The sequence below is a fragment of the Lithobates pipiens genome, unplaced genomic scaffold, assembly GCF_037356315.1.
Source record: "Lithobates pipiens isolate NorthernLeopardFrog02 unplaced genomic scaffold, aLitPip1_a1.2 Scaffold_3, whole genome shotgun sequence".
Lineage (NCBI taxonomy): Eukaryota > Metazoa > Chordata > Amphibia > Anura > Ranidae > Lithobates > Lithobates pipiens.
Window position 1 is genome coordinate 260,028,013 of NW_027507790.1, and position 16,726 is coordinate 260,044,738.

The following is a 16,726-nucleotide window of genomic DNA, read 5'->3' on the forward strand; positions in this document are numbered from 1 at the left end:
CTGCCTATCAGTTCTGCCTGTTGGTGCTGCATTTCAGTGCTGAATATAAGTGCCTCCTCATCAGTGCTGAATATTAGTGCCTCCTCATCAGTGCACATCAGTGAAGGAGAAAAAATACTTATTTACAAAATTATATAACAGAAACAAAGAAATTTTACATATACATACATATATATATATATATATATATATATATATATATATATATATATATATATATATATATATTTTTATATTCTGTCTTTTTTCATTTAAAGATGAGCAGAACTTCTCTTTTAAAGGGGTTCGTAATAGCCGAAATCACGCGAGATTCCAGGTGCATTAGCCGCAATGTCTCCTGGGATTACTTGGACGAGATCCCAGGAGACAGTGTGGGCTTCAGCAGGAAATGATGCTGATCCCCGCAAGAGACCGCCCATCGCCGCAGGGGAGGAAAATAAAAAACTACGAATTACAAAAGGTAGATTAATAAAAAAAAAAAAAACATGTGGCATTATCAAATGTACGGTCTAGAGGCAACAGAATGGGCAAATATATTATTATGAGTGCAGAACCCCTTTAAGTGAATTTCAAATTTTAAGAGCTAGTGCTCTGCTCAAATCACCAACAAAACAGACAATTTAAAAAAAACAAAAAAAAAAAACACAACATTCAGCTATAAAATACATCCAATAATAAAAAAATAAAATAAAAATCAATTTAGGCCAGTATGTATTCTGCTACATATTTTTCCTAAAAAAATAAAAATCCCAATATATCCCGTATATTGATTGGTTTGGGCAAAAGTTATACCATCACCATATAAACTATGGGATTTATTTATGGAATTTTTACTTTTTAAATAGTAATGGCGGTGATTACCGATTTATAGCGGGACTGCGATATTGCGGCAGACAATCGGACAGTAACAGACACTTTTTTTGGGGGACCAGTGACACTAATACAGTGATCAGTGCTAAAAATATGCACTGACACTGTACTAATGACACTGGAAGGGGATATCAAGGACAATCAAAGGGTTAACTGTGTGCCTAACCAGTGTTTTTTTTTTTACAGTGTGGGAGGTGCTTTTACTAGGGGAAGGCGTGGAGCCATACCTCTGCTTTGCAGAGACACAGCAACCATGCCTTCCCTACAGACAGAACAGCAACCAGCCTTGTTTACATAGGCAGACTGCTGTTCTGCCTCTGTACTGAATGATCGGCAGATGCCTGTGGACATTGAGCCAACAGTACCCCCCCATTGGTTCCCGCTGTGAATAATCACAGCACCCACTACCCAGAAGTACAGGATCACATGTACTGTATATATACATGATCCTGCACACAGCGGTCGCCCTGTAGCACTAAAACTGACATAGGGTAGTCACAAGTGGTTAATGGATGACCTCTGTCTGCAGTCTGACATATCCCACAATCCCTGGATCTCTTTGTCTAGCATTCTGCAGGTGAAAGCTGCACAGTAATTAGATCTGACAAGCACAAGAAGGCAAAGAAATTACGCCGGAAGGGTGTTTTCATCACATTAGCTTCCCCATATATGTGATGCAACACAGAGAAAAGGAAAAAGGTATGGATTGGATGATAAAGGGCCCAAAACAAGAATGAATACATGGACATCAGGGAATCGATCACCTAGGACACGACAACCTACAGTCACAACATGTGAGCTAATCATTACAAGGTAAGACAAACCGCACAGGGAATATATCTACACCAATACCTAGCAAAGGAAAAACAAATGAAGGTGTACAATTGCCTTTCAACCATTCCAGGCAATGGCGATTTCTTGGCAAAGAAAGAAAGGAAGTATTTACCGTGTTTTGTGCTTGTCGCCAGAACTTTGTACGGAGTTAACTTGAGATCAAGATTCTCTTTCCATAGAAGCTGTAAGACAAAAGTTGAATCCACTGAGAAGGGCGAACAATCACATCAAGGAGGGCACACAATATAGAGAAGAACTCAGATAACAATCAATTGTATGTGAAGCCCAACAAAAAGAATTCTCTTGTTTGGTCCCATCCGGTCTGTTAAAGCCAAAAAGTCCCTGTACAAGAGAGGGGCGGAGACCAGACCTGCCACCCTGCATAGGCAGAGAGGGCAGCAGTGATCGGTCTTTGACAGGAAGATCCATGTACAGAGGTGTACACTCCCAGCCGCTGCATCTGTAACCAAAGACGGGGCAGTAAAAACACAGCTCGACTACATAGTTTTACCGCCTCACAACTGCTAGTGTGAATGAGCCTTAACAGGGACAGAGATTGCAATGTACAGTGGAGACCGGCTGCGATTTCTATTTAGTTCACCTGATGTTGTCCACCAAAAAAATGAAGTGAAGGGAAATCCTCCCGATGAAAGCGCAAACATCAATGAAATATTTAAGAGGGTTTAACCCTTTCCCCATTCTATCACAAACCAAGGTTAATGTTTTGGTGGCTGCTAATGCTAAAGCACTCACTGAATTTGTAGGTCTTTTTTTTAAATTTGTGTTAAGATCTGTTTATCAAAATTCAGACCTGACTCTTCAAACTGTGTCGGTGGAGGGTAAAGTTGAACTCTCGTTGCCATTAATAGTAAAAAAAAAAAAAATATATTAATAAACAATAAAAATTCCATAAAACTATCCCCATTTTGTAAACACTATAACTTCTGCGCAAACCTATCAATAAACACTTATTGTGATTTTTTTATTTTTTTTAAATATGTAGAAGAATACATATCGGCTTAAACTGAGGGAAAAAATGTTTTTTTATATATATTTTTGGGGGATATTTATTATAGCAAAAAGTAAAAAATTATTTTTTTCTCAAAATTGTCGCTCTTTTTTTTGTTTATAGCGCAAAAAATAAAAACCACAGAGGTGATTAAATGCCACCAAAAGAAAGCTCTATTTGCGGGGGAAAAAAAAGACATCAATTTTGTTTGGGAGCCTTGTCGCCCGACCGCGCAATTGTCAGTTAAATCCTTGCAGTGCCAAATCGCAAAAAGTGCTCTGGTTGGGAAGGGGGTAAATTCTTACGGGGCTGAAGTGGTTAAAGTGTAATGCCGCCTACACACGAGCGGAATTTCTGACAGAAAAAGTCAGATGGGAGCTTTTCATCGTATATTCTGATCGTGTGTATGCCCCATCGGACGGAACCAATTCCTATCGGGAAAACCGCTAGTATTTATGCTGCTCCGACGTATCAAAAATGACGCATGCTCTGAAGCAAGTACGAGATGGAAGCTATTGACTATTGGCTATTGAACTTCCTTTTTCTAGTCCCGTTGTACGTGTTGTACGTCACTACGTTCTTAACGATCGGACTTTGGTGTGATCGTGTGTACGCAAGACAGCTTGAGCGGAATTCCATCAGAGAAACCTTCAGAGTTTATTCCGACGGAAAAACTGCTCGTGTGTACACGGCATAAGTTCACCTTCACAGAAAATCCGTAAGGTGAACTTACACTGGACCCTCTCACCCCATCCCCCACGGTCCCGCTAACCTGGAGTCCGGCGATCCCTCGCACTGACAGCTCGTACCGCCGCTCTACCGGTCCGGGGATTTGAAATACCTGTGGCTTTCTCTCCTCTTCCCCTGCGGTGACAGGACCGGCTACACGGGTTCTGACTGGTCGGCGCCGCCAATGTGATAGTGCTGACCAATTTGAATGCTCCTAAACTTACCTCCTGATGAGGTACATTTTGGAAATCAAGCTGTGGAGGATTTCTAAGCCCCGGACCGGTGAGGCGGCAACCGATGTCTCCTAGTGGGTGATCTCCACACTCCAGGTCAGCGGTTTTGGGCGAGGAGGGCATCCTGTGTAAGTTTCTTGGCTCTTGGACAACTCTTCTGATAATTCTTTTCACTCCTCTGTAGGAAATCTTGCGAGGAGCACCTGGTTGTGGCCGGTTCATGGTGAAATGATATTCATTCCACTTCCAGATTATGGCCCCAACAGTGCTCACTGGAACATTTAGAAGTTTGGAAATCCTTCTGTAACCAATGCCATCAGTATATGTTTTGCAATAATAGGGTTGCGTAGGTCTTGAGAGAGCTCTTTGCTTTTACCCATCGTGAGATGTTCCTTGTGTGACACTTTGGTAATGAGACACCTTTTTATAGGCCATCAGAACTGAACCAGCTGATATTAATTTGCACTGACAAGGGGTAAGGACTGCTTTCCAATTACTCCTAGATTTAAGCTGGTGTCTTGGCTTTCCGTGCCTTTTTGCACCTCCCTTTCTTCCCATGTTCAATACTTTTTCCCTTTGTCATTCCATTTTATTACATATAACTTCATCTCTGAACTTATTTGTTTTGGTGTCTTTGTATGTATGGATTGCATGGGTTGTTACCAACGTGGTGAAAATGTCATGTCAATAGCACCTTTAGAAATATATTTACCCAGAAAAATGGTGACGTGTTAATTACTTATTTTACTAGCTGTATATAATATTTGCTCATCTTCAGCTCTAAAGGAGCCAAGCAAAGGAAACTTTCTTCCTCTGTATCCTTGATAATGGGCATCAATGGAGTATCTGCTGGAGTGAGATTGACCCTCTTTTAATGGCTTCAACAGGTAGGGTTAAGCTGTAGGGATCTCACCGGTGATGTTCTGAAGGAGCAGTCGTGTCAGACATAAGTGAGCGATCGAATGGATGAATTGATCGCATGACAGCTGATGTAGTGCGGCAATTAAAACCTCGTCTGCTAATGGTGGTTGGAGACCAATAACCTCATTCGTCTGGGTGTTAATTGTATTTTTTGCACAGATAAATACAAACAGTTTATTTTCTGCTCAGTGTAAGTAAAAGCTCAGTGACAGCGGAGATTAATTCAGATCTCAGGGCTGCCGGGCCCTCTCTATCACACACTGTATGGGTACACACAACAATTAACCGCTTCAGCCCCGGAAGATTTTACCCTCTTCCTGACCAGAGCACTTTTTGCGATTCGGCACTGTGTCGCTTTTACTGACAATTGCACGGTCGTGCGACCTTGTACCCAAACAAAATTGGCGTTCTTTTTTTCCCCACAAATAGAGCTTTCTTTTGCTGTTATTTGATCACATCTGCGGTTTTTATTTTTTGCGCTATAAAAACAAAAAAAAGCGACAATTTTGAAGAAAAAAAAAGAAGAAGCATTTTTTACTTTTTGCTATAAAAAATATCACCCAGAAATATATATAAAATGTAGTGGCGGCTCCTGAAGAGCAGGCGCTATGCGTTTTACAAAGTTAAAATAATGCCTGAACTCCAGTTTGGTTTGGGCACAATTGTCTAAATTTAGACTTCAGCATCAGTCTGACTGGACTGTGAGATGTTCAGCCTGGCCACAGGGGGCACTGTCTCTTCTGGCAGGCATGGAACTATGGTCTGGTTAGGTGCTTAAGTTACTCTCTCTCGGAGCCCGCCCAGTGGGAGTGGCGCTCTCGCTGTGCTTTCTGCCAGAGGGTATTTAAGATGCGAACGTCATGTGGTTCAGGGTTCCGGTCCAGAATGATGTACTGACTTCATGGTCCTGGTCCTCCTGATCAGCCCCCAAGAAGGCTGTGGCCTGGGGTGCGGATCCACCCGATTTTGATGTCTCCGGGCTGGCTAGCCCGAGGCAAAGAAACTAAAGGAGGATTCTGAGGTGGTTGGGTGCCGTCTCCGGTTTTGGAGAGACCCAGTGACATCAAGCATTCCAGGGGGAAGAGCCTTAGTAAGAGCCTGGAAGGGCTGAAGTACCCAAGAGAATCCGGTCTTGTGGATATCGCCAAGCTGGCTGAAAGATCCAGGTATCCTACAAGTGTTCTTCAAGTTTAATTTCCTACGTGTTCTACAACAACGTCTGTGGCAGAGACTTGTTCCTGAGTAAGTACCTTGTTGGCTGCTAGGCCTTGTGAGAGAGGGACTGTCCAACTTGAGTGAACATCCAGTTGCGAATGGCTATTCTCTGGATGCAGTCAAAGTAAGCAAGTTCTTCAACATTTTGACTTTGACACTAAGAGTACCTGAACTTCCTTTCCAACCCTCTGTTTCCAATTTAAGAGACTGTTCATTGTCTACGTTTTGCAAATAAAATCCATTCAAGTGGATCTGTTTTCAGTCTCTCGAGTTACTGGACCATCTACCACGGGACACTCCTAGACTTGAAACGAGGAGAACAGAAGGTAACGGTAAGCCCAAATCTAACCAGCAGCTCCTTCAGGGGTAGTGCTACAAAAAAAAAAAATATTTTTTTCTTAGTTTAGGCCGATATGTACCGTATATACTCGAGTATAGGCCGACCCGAATATAAGCCGAGGCCCCCAATTTACCCCCAAAAAACTGGAAAACTTATTGACTCGTGTATAAGCCGAGGGTGAGACATGGCTGTCCATCCCTGTGTGTCCGTCCATCCCTGTGTGTGTGTCCGTCCATCCATCCATCCATCCCTGTGTGTGTGTCCGTCCATCCATCCCTGTGTGTGTATCCATCCATCCATCCATCCCTGTGTGTGTGTGTGTGTGTATCCATCCATCCATCCATCCATCCCTGTGTGTGTGTGTATCCATCCATCCATCCGTGTGTGTGTGTGTGTGTGTGTGTGTGTGTGTGTGTGTGTGTGTGTGTGTGTGTGTGTGTCCGTCCATCCATCCATCCCTGTGTGTGTGTCCGTGCAGCCTTGTGTGTGTGTCCAGCCTACCTGTGTCCCGAGCCTCCTCCGTCCCGAGCCTCCTCCGTCCCGTGCCTCCTCCGTCCCGTGCCGTGCCGATGGATCGCCGCTCCAGGATCGCCGCTCTTCTCGGCGGCCATTCTACAATTCAAAAGCCGCGCCTCCGCCTCCGCCTGTGATAGGCGGAACACTCAATTTCCCAGCAGCCTGTGTTCCGCCTATCACGGACATCCTCTCATACTCGTCCGTAGTATGAGAATGAGCGGATGTCCGTGATAGGCGGAACACTGACTGCTGGGAAATTCAGTGTTCCGCCTATCACAGGCGGAGGCGGAGAAGGAGGCGCGGCTTTTGAATTTTAATGTCCGCCGTCTGTCTGCTCGATACGCTGATCGAGCAGTCAGACAGCGGTGACTCGAGTATAAGCCGAGGGGGCACTTTCAGCCTCAAAAAAGAGGCTGAAAATCTCGGCTTATACTCGAGTATATACGGTATTCTTCTACATATTTTTGGTTAAAAAAAAATAAATAAAAAAAAAAATAAAAAAATAAATCACAATACGCGTATATTGATTGGTTTGGTTAGTTATAGCGTCTACAAAATAGGGCAGTGATGGTGAACCTTGGCACCCCAGATGTTTTGGAACTACATTTCTCATGATGCTCATGCACTCTGCAGTGTAGTTGAGCATCATGGGAAATGTAGTTCCAAAACATCTGGGTTGCCAAGGTTCACCATCGCTGAAATAGGAGATCGTTTTATGGTATTTTTATTCTTATTAGTAATGGTGGCGATTTGTGATTATTATCGGGACTGCAACATTTTCTAAAGTCCATTTTCTTCAAAACTGGGAGCAGGCTGGTTATTTATTTCAAAATAAACACACAATTTCTGTTCGCCAATAAAACAAACCTTCTTTTCTGCCCGCTGTCTTACTTACAGTGGGGAAAATAATAATTTCACCCCCTGCAGATTTTGTAAGTTTGCCTACTTTGCCTACTTACTTTGCCTACTACTAAGAAATGAATGGTCTATAATTGTCATCAAAAGTGTATTTTAAATGATAGAGACAGAATATCAACCAAAAATCCAGAAAAAACACATGATACAAATGTTATAAATTGAGTTGCAGTTCAGTGAGTAAAATAAGTATTTGATTCCCCAAGCAAAACATGACTTAGCACGCGGTGGAGAAAAACCTTGTTGGCAAGCACAGAGGTCAGACGTTTCGTGTAGTTGATAACCAGGTTTGCCGAATCTCAGGAGGGATTTTGGTCCACTCTTCTTCTTTACAGATCTTCTCTAAATCCTTAAGGGTTCTTGGCTGTCTCTTGGCAACTTGAAGTTTCAGCTTCCTCCATAAATTTTCTTAAGGTCTGGTGACTGGCTAGGCCACTCCATGAAAATAATGCGTTTCTTCTTGAACCACTCCTTTGTTGCCTTAACGGTATGTTTTGGGTCATTGTCATGCTGGAAGACCCATCCACGACCCATCTTCAGTGTTCTGGCTGAGGGAAGAAGGTTCTCATTCAAGATTTTACAAGACATGGTCCCGTCTATTGGCCCCTCAATGCGGCAAAGTCGGCCTACACCTTTAGCAGAGAAACAGCCCCAATGCATCATGTTTCCACCTCCGTGCTTGACTGTAGAGATGGTGTTCTTAGGGTCAAAGTCAGAATTTTTCTTTCTCCAAAAATAGCAAGCTAAGGTAAGGTAATGCCAAAGAGCTCAATTTTGGTCTTGTCGGACCACAACGCTTTTTCTAAGTCCTTCCCTGAATCGTCTAGATCAAAGGGTAGGCAACCTCGGCACTCCAGCTGTGGCGTAACGACAAATCCCATCATGCCTCTGGCTATAGGAGTCATGCCTGTGATTGTCGGGGTCTTACAATGTCTCATGGGACTTGTAGTTTCACTACAGCTGGAGGGCCAAGGTTGCCTACCCGTGATTTAGATGTTCATTGACAAACTGAGATGGACCTGTACATGTAGAAAACACAAAAGAAATATTGCGCTGCCTAATCAACCCTAACAGTGAATCAAAAAATGTGTAAATAGCTGCAGCTCAACACTTGTGAGATATGCACAAATAAGACAATAGTATGGAAATAAAAGCTGAGCTAAAATAATAACAAAAACAGTAGATAGCCTCAAAGATTGAATTAAATGCAAAAAGTGACAAGTAATAACTGTGATAATAATAGTGATGAAAATAAGACCATAAACATAAATCCAATGAGCGAATGGAGAAGGTGAACAGAAGATCTTAAATCATCCAAATAACACCCTAAGTGCAATCCACCACCGTGTAAAATATGCGCTTACCAAACGGCAAGCTTATGTAAGCTTGTAGAGTAGGTCAACGTCCGGTCAGCAATGGAATCACAGCACCCCTCCACAGTTAGGAACCAGAGACAATCGAGATGGCTCAATCCAATAGGCATAGAGGATAATCACCAGGCAGGAACCATAGGGATACCAAATAACTCACCATAGTGTGAATCAGCATAACCACATTTATTGTGAAAACAAAGATGCCCTTACATCAAGATGCAGAGAAAACAACAGGAATAAAAACAATAGCCGGCCGGGTTACACACCCCCGTTCCGACTACGAGGTACACCACCCGACATACGTTTCGTCTCATACAGACGTCGTCAAGGGAACGGGGGCCTGTACATGTGCCTTCTTGAGAAGTGGGACCTTGCGGGCGCTGCAAGATTTCAATCCATGGCGGCGTATCGTATTTTCAAAGGTTTGTTTGGTGACTGCGGTCGCAAGTGCCTCAACATCAATCACAACCTTCTCCCATGTAATTCAGGGCTGACCCCTCACTTTTTTTATGATCATCCTTACCCCATGAGGCAAAATCTTGCATGAAGCTCCAGACCGAGGGTGATCAATGGTTATTTTGGATTTCTTCTATTTGAAAATAATCGCTCCAACAGTTGTCTCCTTCTGACCAAGCTTCTTGCTGATGGTCTTGAAGCCCATTCCAGCCTGCCTTGTGTAGGTCTACAATCTAGCCCCTGACATCCTTGGACAGCTCTTTGGTCTTGCCCATGATAGGGAGGTTTGATTGGAAGAAAGAGATTCTGTGGACAGGTGTCTTTTATACACATAATGAGTTGTCGTAAGGAGCACCTTCTTAAATTGACAGGACTAATCTGTGTACCACATGAGCACCTACTGTAGCCAGTCTATGGGAGCCAGAATTATTGTTGGTTGGTAGGGGATCAAAAACGTATTTTACTCACTGAACTGCAACTTAATTTATAACATTTGTATTGTGTTTTTTTTCTGGATTTGAGCTGAGTATGCAGCATACTGAGCTGCGTATGTAGTCACATAGACTGCTTTTTGCAGTAGTCCATAGTCCATCTTGTGTGTGAGCAAGAGAGGGAGGCTACTTTTCTACATACACTGGGTCCATGGAGAACAAATGTAGTCACCCTCTAACAGGAAGTCAGATCACAGTAGCAGAAAATGGAATTTGGAGGCGGCTTTTTTGAGGTAAGAATACATACTTGAATAGACTCTCCCCCCAGAGTTTAGTGTCACTTTAAAGTGGAGGGCCAGCCCAAAGAACAAAAAATGCATTAATAATCTTTAAAAAAAATAAAATAAAAAATGTCACTTACCTGAAACCGCTGTTGCTAGGCAGTCTTCCTAATCTGCCTCTTCCTTTTCTGTGGTGCTTCCGCCTCTTCGGTGAGCGGCCCCGTCGCCTTCTGGGACATGTGTGTGTGTGTGTCCCAGAAAACAACGGGGCCAATCACAAAGCCCTGCGCGACTCGCGCAGTAGGAAACGGGCAGTGAAGCCGCAAGGCTCCACTGCCTGTTTCCCTTCGTTAAGATGGAGGCGCCGGCAGCCGATCTGATGGACGGGGAGGCCTAGGGGCGGCCTACATCGCGGGATCGCCGGACAGGTAAGTGTCCTTATTAAAAGTCAGCAGCTACAGTGTTTTAGAAAAAAAAATGCATTGGCCACATGAGTGATCAAATACCACCAAAAGAAAGCTCTATTTGTGGGAAAAAAATGATGACAAGTTTGTTTTGGTACAACGTCGCACGACCGCACAATTGTCAGTTAAAGCGGCGCAGTGCCCAATCGCAAAAAGTGCTCTGGGTCAGGAAGAGGGGGTAAAATCTTCCGGGGCTGAAGTGGTTAAGAAAAGGGGAAAAAAAAAGCGCAGCCGGATACCTTATCCATCAAGGAAATTATCTGAAGAATAAGCTGATCTTGACGGAGGTCATCTCCATGTTTGAATATAACGGGATATTTCCCTCCATCTTCAGTTCTGAAATACAATTTTGCTGGCATGAGGGCACTCTGCAAATAGAGAGGAAAAAAAAAGACTGAATTAAAAGGGAAACTATAAAACGATCAATTTTATTTGAAGTCTATACAATTTAAAAGAGGAGCTTCAGTCAGGTCTGCAAAAATGAAAAGTCAGCAGGAGGAGAACTTCTGGTGATCTGACCTGAAGTGGGAGCGGGTACCTTGTTTTGACAGCACCCCTCCTCCCAAAAAAATTCCAAATATAGCAGAGGAAGGGGGCAGGAGGAGGAAGAGCAGAACCTCGTTTTGGATGAAGTTCTGCTGTAAAATAGATTTTTTTTTTTTTTGTGGTTTATATACAGTAAATCTTTGGATATAAATATTATTACAGGGTTTCACCTATGACAAAGGATTACACCATGGGTTTTCTAAAAAAAAGACAGCACAGCAGATACAGTTTCACTTCTGGTGCTCTCTCCCAGATTGAAACCCCAGTCTTTCCAGTGAATCATTCTGTTCTATGTGTAACTGCAGCGTGAACATTGAGCTCTGTACAGTATTATTTGTAAAACATGGAAAAGAATCCCAGACTTCGATCAATGGGGCTAAAATGAAAATACCAAACATTTACCTGACTGAAAAATAAATCGTATTTTTAGTGTTGAAAATAGTAGAGAGGAATTGTATAAAGAACCACTACAAAATATTGTTTTTAGCATTGTGCCAAAAGAAAACAAAGGGTCAAAAATGGCTGCTGAAACCGCTCCTGATTTTATAGCGATTTTAACCTTGCTTATGTTTTTTGTAGGTCATGTGACAAAAAAAATGCATCAAAAAGCAACATGGGTGCATTTTTTGATGTGTTCTTGCTGCATTTTCAATGCATTTTTCAAAAGGGAGGTGCATCTGCGGCCGACTAGTTCTGGGATGCCATCATATGACAGCATGCGAGGCGCGCTCTGTGATCGCAGTGTCTGGGGGACACTGCTGATCACATATTGAGGGGTAAAGAGCCAACCAGCTGCTCTTTACCACATGATCAGCTGTGTCCAATCACAGCTGATCACGGATGTCAACAGAAGCCGGTTATCGGCACTCCTTTCCTCATGCTGACAGCATGAGAAGAGCAGAAGAGAGCCGATAACCGGCTTCTCTAAAAGGGACATTTGCAATAACAACCAGGGAACTGATTATCAGTGCCGTCCCAACAGTGCCCACCAGTGCTGCCAGTCTGTGCCCACAAGTGGCTCCTCATTAGTGTCACCTATCAGTGCCGCCGACTTGTGCCACCTCATCAGAGGCGGCACAGTGAGAGGCAGCACAGTGTTGTAGTGGTTAGCACTCTCACCTAGCAGTAAAAAGGGTTGCTGGTTCGAATCCCAACTACCACACTACCTGCCTGGAGTTTGCATGTTCTCCCTGTGCCTGCGTGGGTTTCCTCCGGGAACTCAGGTTTCCTCCCACACTCCAAAGACATGCAGGTAGGTTAATTAGCTTCTTCTCAAAATTGGCCCTAGTATATGAATGGGGACCTTGGATTGTGGGCTCCTTGAGGGTAGGAACTGATGTGAGTGTGCAATGTACAGGGATAGGGACAATTGTAGATGCTCACTCAGGTTGAACTGGATGGACTGGTATCTTTATTCAACCTTACTAACTATGTAACATCTAATGCCGTGTGCACACGACCAGACTTTTCGACAGCAAAGGTCCGACGGGACTAATCTGTCAGACAATTTGATCGTGTGTGGGCTCCATCGGACCTTTACTGTCCAAAAATCTGACGGACTTTAGAAATAGAACATGTTTCAAATTATTTCGCCGAAACTCCGCCGGACCCAGTTCCTAATGAGAAATCTGTTTGTCTGTATGCTAGTCCGAAGGATGAAAACTGACGCTAGGGCAGCTATTGGCTACTGGCTATGAACTTCCTTATTCTAGTACGGTTGTACGTCATCACGTTCCAATCCGTCGGGCTTTGGTGTGATTGTGTGTGGCCAAGTCCGTTCGTTCGGAAAGTCTGTTGGAAGTCCACCATAAGTCCGTCGGGAAGACCGTTGGACCTAGTCCATCGAAAAGTCAGTTTGTGTGTACGCGGCATAAGCCTTTCTCATAACAAATGGGTATAATACAGAAAGAGATTATTTCAAAATGATTTGTTAAAGTCAAAAACAATGCAAAGCTTCTATTAAAGGTATGAAGGTTGCACCTTGAAGAGTGTGGCTTTCTCAGGAATGATGCCTCTGATCTTCACTTGGGGCTCAAGCGGTAGAGGGATTGGTTCAATGTCTAATAGGTTCATCTTCTCATTGTCTGCCAATAAAGCTTGGAGCCTTTCATTCTGTGAACAGCGATGGAATGATGCATCATATGGCCAGAGGCAGGAGACACAGTGATTATCATGACATTAGCTGAATGAATTTCTATGGTCACAACATACACTTTCATTTCATAACATCAGCATTGTAATAGTAATGCAAACAATACTTATATTTGACAATCCAATATATTATTACTTGAAATATCTCCTTTCATGTTATGAGTGCTGCCTCTCTGCTGGTCATATCTTTTCACAACCTGGATTCCATGCATGCTGTGCAGCTTCTCATTTCTGTCAATTTCTAAGGACTACATACCCCATGGTACAGTGCTGCCTGCATGCAGCGATTCCTGTACTGACTCCACATACTAAAACTCCTTCTCTCAGCACCTCTGTAGTTCAGAAGGCAGGCTATGTGAAACATATGACACAGCAGTGCCCATTTAAAGGGGATAGTGACTACAGGTTACAGAATTCAAGGTAGTGGACATGAGGAGATCTTCAAAAAGTGAGTTTATAAACGTCAAGATAGCTCAGCTTAAGGCCCCATTCATAAATGCGAGTACATGCGGGGTTTCCCAGTGATTAACTGCAGGAGGCAGCCCCATAGAAAGCAGTGGAAGGCCAACACCCTCCCATTGTATGCGAGTGGCCGCAATTGCTTTCAAATAGGGCTGCCACTCCAGGTAATCTCCAGAATCCCCCACCGGGTCTCCTGCATAAATGCCAACGGCCCTTGTGGGCCCTATTAGAAGTAGGCTCAAAATAACTAAAATTGATTGTGGAAATCAATATATGGTTTTAAACTTTGATCAAATACACACTTGAATTAGAACCTATACCTACAAGGGGTCTCGGAGATAAATATCCTGAAGGGTTTTATTGCAGAAAAGCCACCAAAGATTGCTGCTTAAAAATGAAGCAGAGAATCAGATAAAATGCAACAGACAACAACCAATGTTCAAAATTATGAGCTACTCAGTTTTCCTTTTTTTTTTATACAGTCCAGAAATGGTCAGTGAAATTTAGAGACTTTTTGAGGGTTCTCTACCTCTTGACACACCTAATTTCTGCCTGACATTTCTGATCTGTTAAAAAAAAAAAAAAAGGAACACCGGAATTTAAAAAGCATGATTGAACCCCCCAGGGGACCAAGCACATATAGCACTTGGTTCTGTTCTGACCCATGCTGTGGTTGCTGGGCTAGCATAGTAAAGAGTGCACCTTCCTCTCCCACCACTATCCAACCATACTGCTCAGCAGAAAACACAAACCTTATGAGGTCTCTGGCAGCTGGTGCATGCTGGTGACTTTTTAAGTAAGTTTGGGGGCTGGTCTAGGAAGGGTGCACTGTGAGCAAGAGGTGATTTGACTAGGTGGGATGTGCTGTGCTAGGTGGATGACGCAGGATGTGCTGTGATCGGGGCTTGAGGTGCCTAAGGAGGTATGTGCTGTACTAGTAGACGAAGGAAGGCTGTGATCAGGGGTTGAGGTGCCTAAGGAGAGATGTGCTGTGCTAGGAGGCCGAGGAAGGATGTGATCAGGAGTCGAGGTGCCTAAGGAGGGATGTGCTGTACTAGGAGGCTGAGGAAGGATGTGCTGTGATTAGGGGTTCAGGTGCCTAAGGAGGGATTGTACTGTGCAAGGAGACTGAGAAAGGATGTGCCATGATCAGGGGTTGAGGTGCCTTAGGAGGGATGTTTTGTGAGCAGAGATCGAGCTGCCTAAGGAGGCATGTCCTGTGCTAGATGGCTTAGGAAGGATGTGCTGTGATCAGGGGTTGAGGTGCCTAAGGAGGCATGTGCTGTGATCAGGGGTTGAGGTGCCTAAGGAGGCATGTGCTGTGATCAGGGGCTGAGGTGCCTAAGGAGGTATGTGCTGTGCTAGATGACTGAGGAAGGATGTGCTGTGATCAGGGGTTGAGGTGCCTAAGGAGGCATGTGCTGTGATCAGGGGCTAAGGTGCCTAAGGAGGTATGTGCTGTGCTAGATGCCTGAGGAAGGATGTGCTGTGATCAGGGGTTGAGGTGCCTAAGGAGGCATGTGCTGTGATCAGGGGTTGGGGTGCCTAAGGAGGCATGTGCTGTGATCAGGGGTTGAGGTGCCTAAGGAGGCATGTGCTGTGATCAGGGGTTGAGGTGCCTAAGGAGGCATGTGCTGTGATCAGGGGCTGAGGTGCCTAAGGAGGTATGTGCTGTTCTAGATGCCTGAGGAAGGATGTGCTGTGATCAGGGGTTGAGGTGCCTAAGAAGGCATGTGCTGTGATCAGGGGTTGAGGTGCCTAAGGAGGCATGTGGTGTGATCAGGGGTTGAGGTGCCTAAGGAGGCATGTGGTGTGATCAGGGGTTGAGGTGCCTAAGGAGGAATATGCTGTGATCAGGGGTTGAGGTGCCTAAGGAGGCATGTGCTGTGCTAGATGGCTCAGGAAGGATGTTCTTTGATCAGGGGTTGAGGTGCCTAAGGAGGCATGTGCTGTAATTAGGAGCTTAGGTGCCCAAGAAGGCACGTGCTCTGCTAGGTAGCTGAGGAAGAATGTGCTGTGCCTAGGAGCGATGTGCTGTGCTAGAAGACAGAGGAAGGATATGATGCGATTAGAGGTTTAGGTGCCTAAGGAGGAATGTGCTGTACTAGGAGGCTGATCAGGGATGAGGATGTTCTGTGAGTGGGGATTGAGGTGCCTAAGGAGGCATATGCTGTGCTAGATGGCTGGGGAAGGATGTGCTGTGATCAGGGGTTGAGGTGCCTAAAGAGGCATGTGCTGGGATCAGGGGTTGAGGTGCCTAAGGAGGCATGTGCTGGGATCAGGGGTTGAGGTGCCTAATGAGGCATGTGCTGTGCTAGATGGCTGAGGAAGGATGTGCTGTGATCAGGGGTCGAGGTGCCTAAGGAGGCATTTGCTGAGATCAAGGGTTGAAGTGTCTAAACAGGGCATGTGCTATGCTAGGTGGCTGAGGAAGAATGTGCTGTGCTTAAGGAAGGATGTGCTGTGCTAGAAGACAGAGGAAGGATATGATGTGATTAGAGGCTAAGGAGGGATGCGCTGGGATCAGGTTTTGAGGTGCCTAAGGAGGGATGTACTGCTCTAGGTGGCCAAGAAAGGATGTGCTGTGACCAGGGGTTGAGTTGCCTAAGGTGGAATGTGCTCTGATCAGGGGTTGGGGTGCCTAAGGAGGCATGTGCTGCGATCAGGGGTTGAAGTGCCTAAGGAGGCATGTGCTGCGATCAGGGGTTGAGGTGCCTAAGGAGGAATGTGCTGCGCTAGGTGGCCAAGAAAGGATGTGCTGTGACCAGGGGTTGAGGTGCCTAAGGAGGAATGCACTGTGAGTGGGGAATGAAGTGGCTGGGGAAGGATGCACAGTAAGTAGGTGGTGACTAAGACTAGAAGTGAGGATGATGGAGAAGAATACTTTGTTAGCGGGGTGAAGTGGCTGGAGGAGGGATGCACTGTGATCATGTGGTGGGATGGGTAGACAGGAACGTCCTGTGATTGGGGGATGAGATGA

General features: G+C 44.6%; 1 protein-coding gene across 2 annotated transcripts in view; it reads right to left on the minus strand.

Moving 5' to 3' along the window:
• PIK3C3 (phosphatidylinositol 3-kinase catalytic subunit type 3) overlaps window positions 1-16,726 on the minus strand; it is a 352,843-nt gene that overhangs the window by 188,865 nt on the left and 147,252 nt on the right. For both annotated transcript variants that reach the window (XM_077463088.1, XM_077463087.1), the window contains 3 exons: window positions 13,114-13,245; window positions 10,827-10,955; window positions 1,817-1,886 (listed from right to left, as the gene is read on the minus strand). In XM_077463088.1, the coding sequence (XP_077319214.1) occupies window positions 1,817-1,886; window positions 10,827-10,955; window positions 13,114-13,245 (331 nt within the window). The remainder of the gene's footprint in view (window positions 1-1,816; window positions 1,887-10,826; window positions 10,956-13,113; window positions 13,246-16,726) is intronic.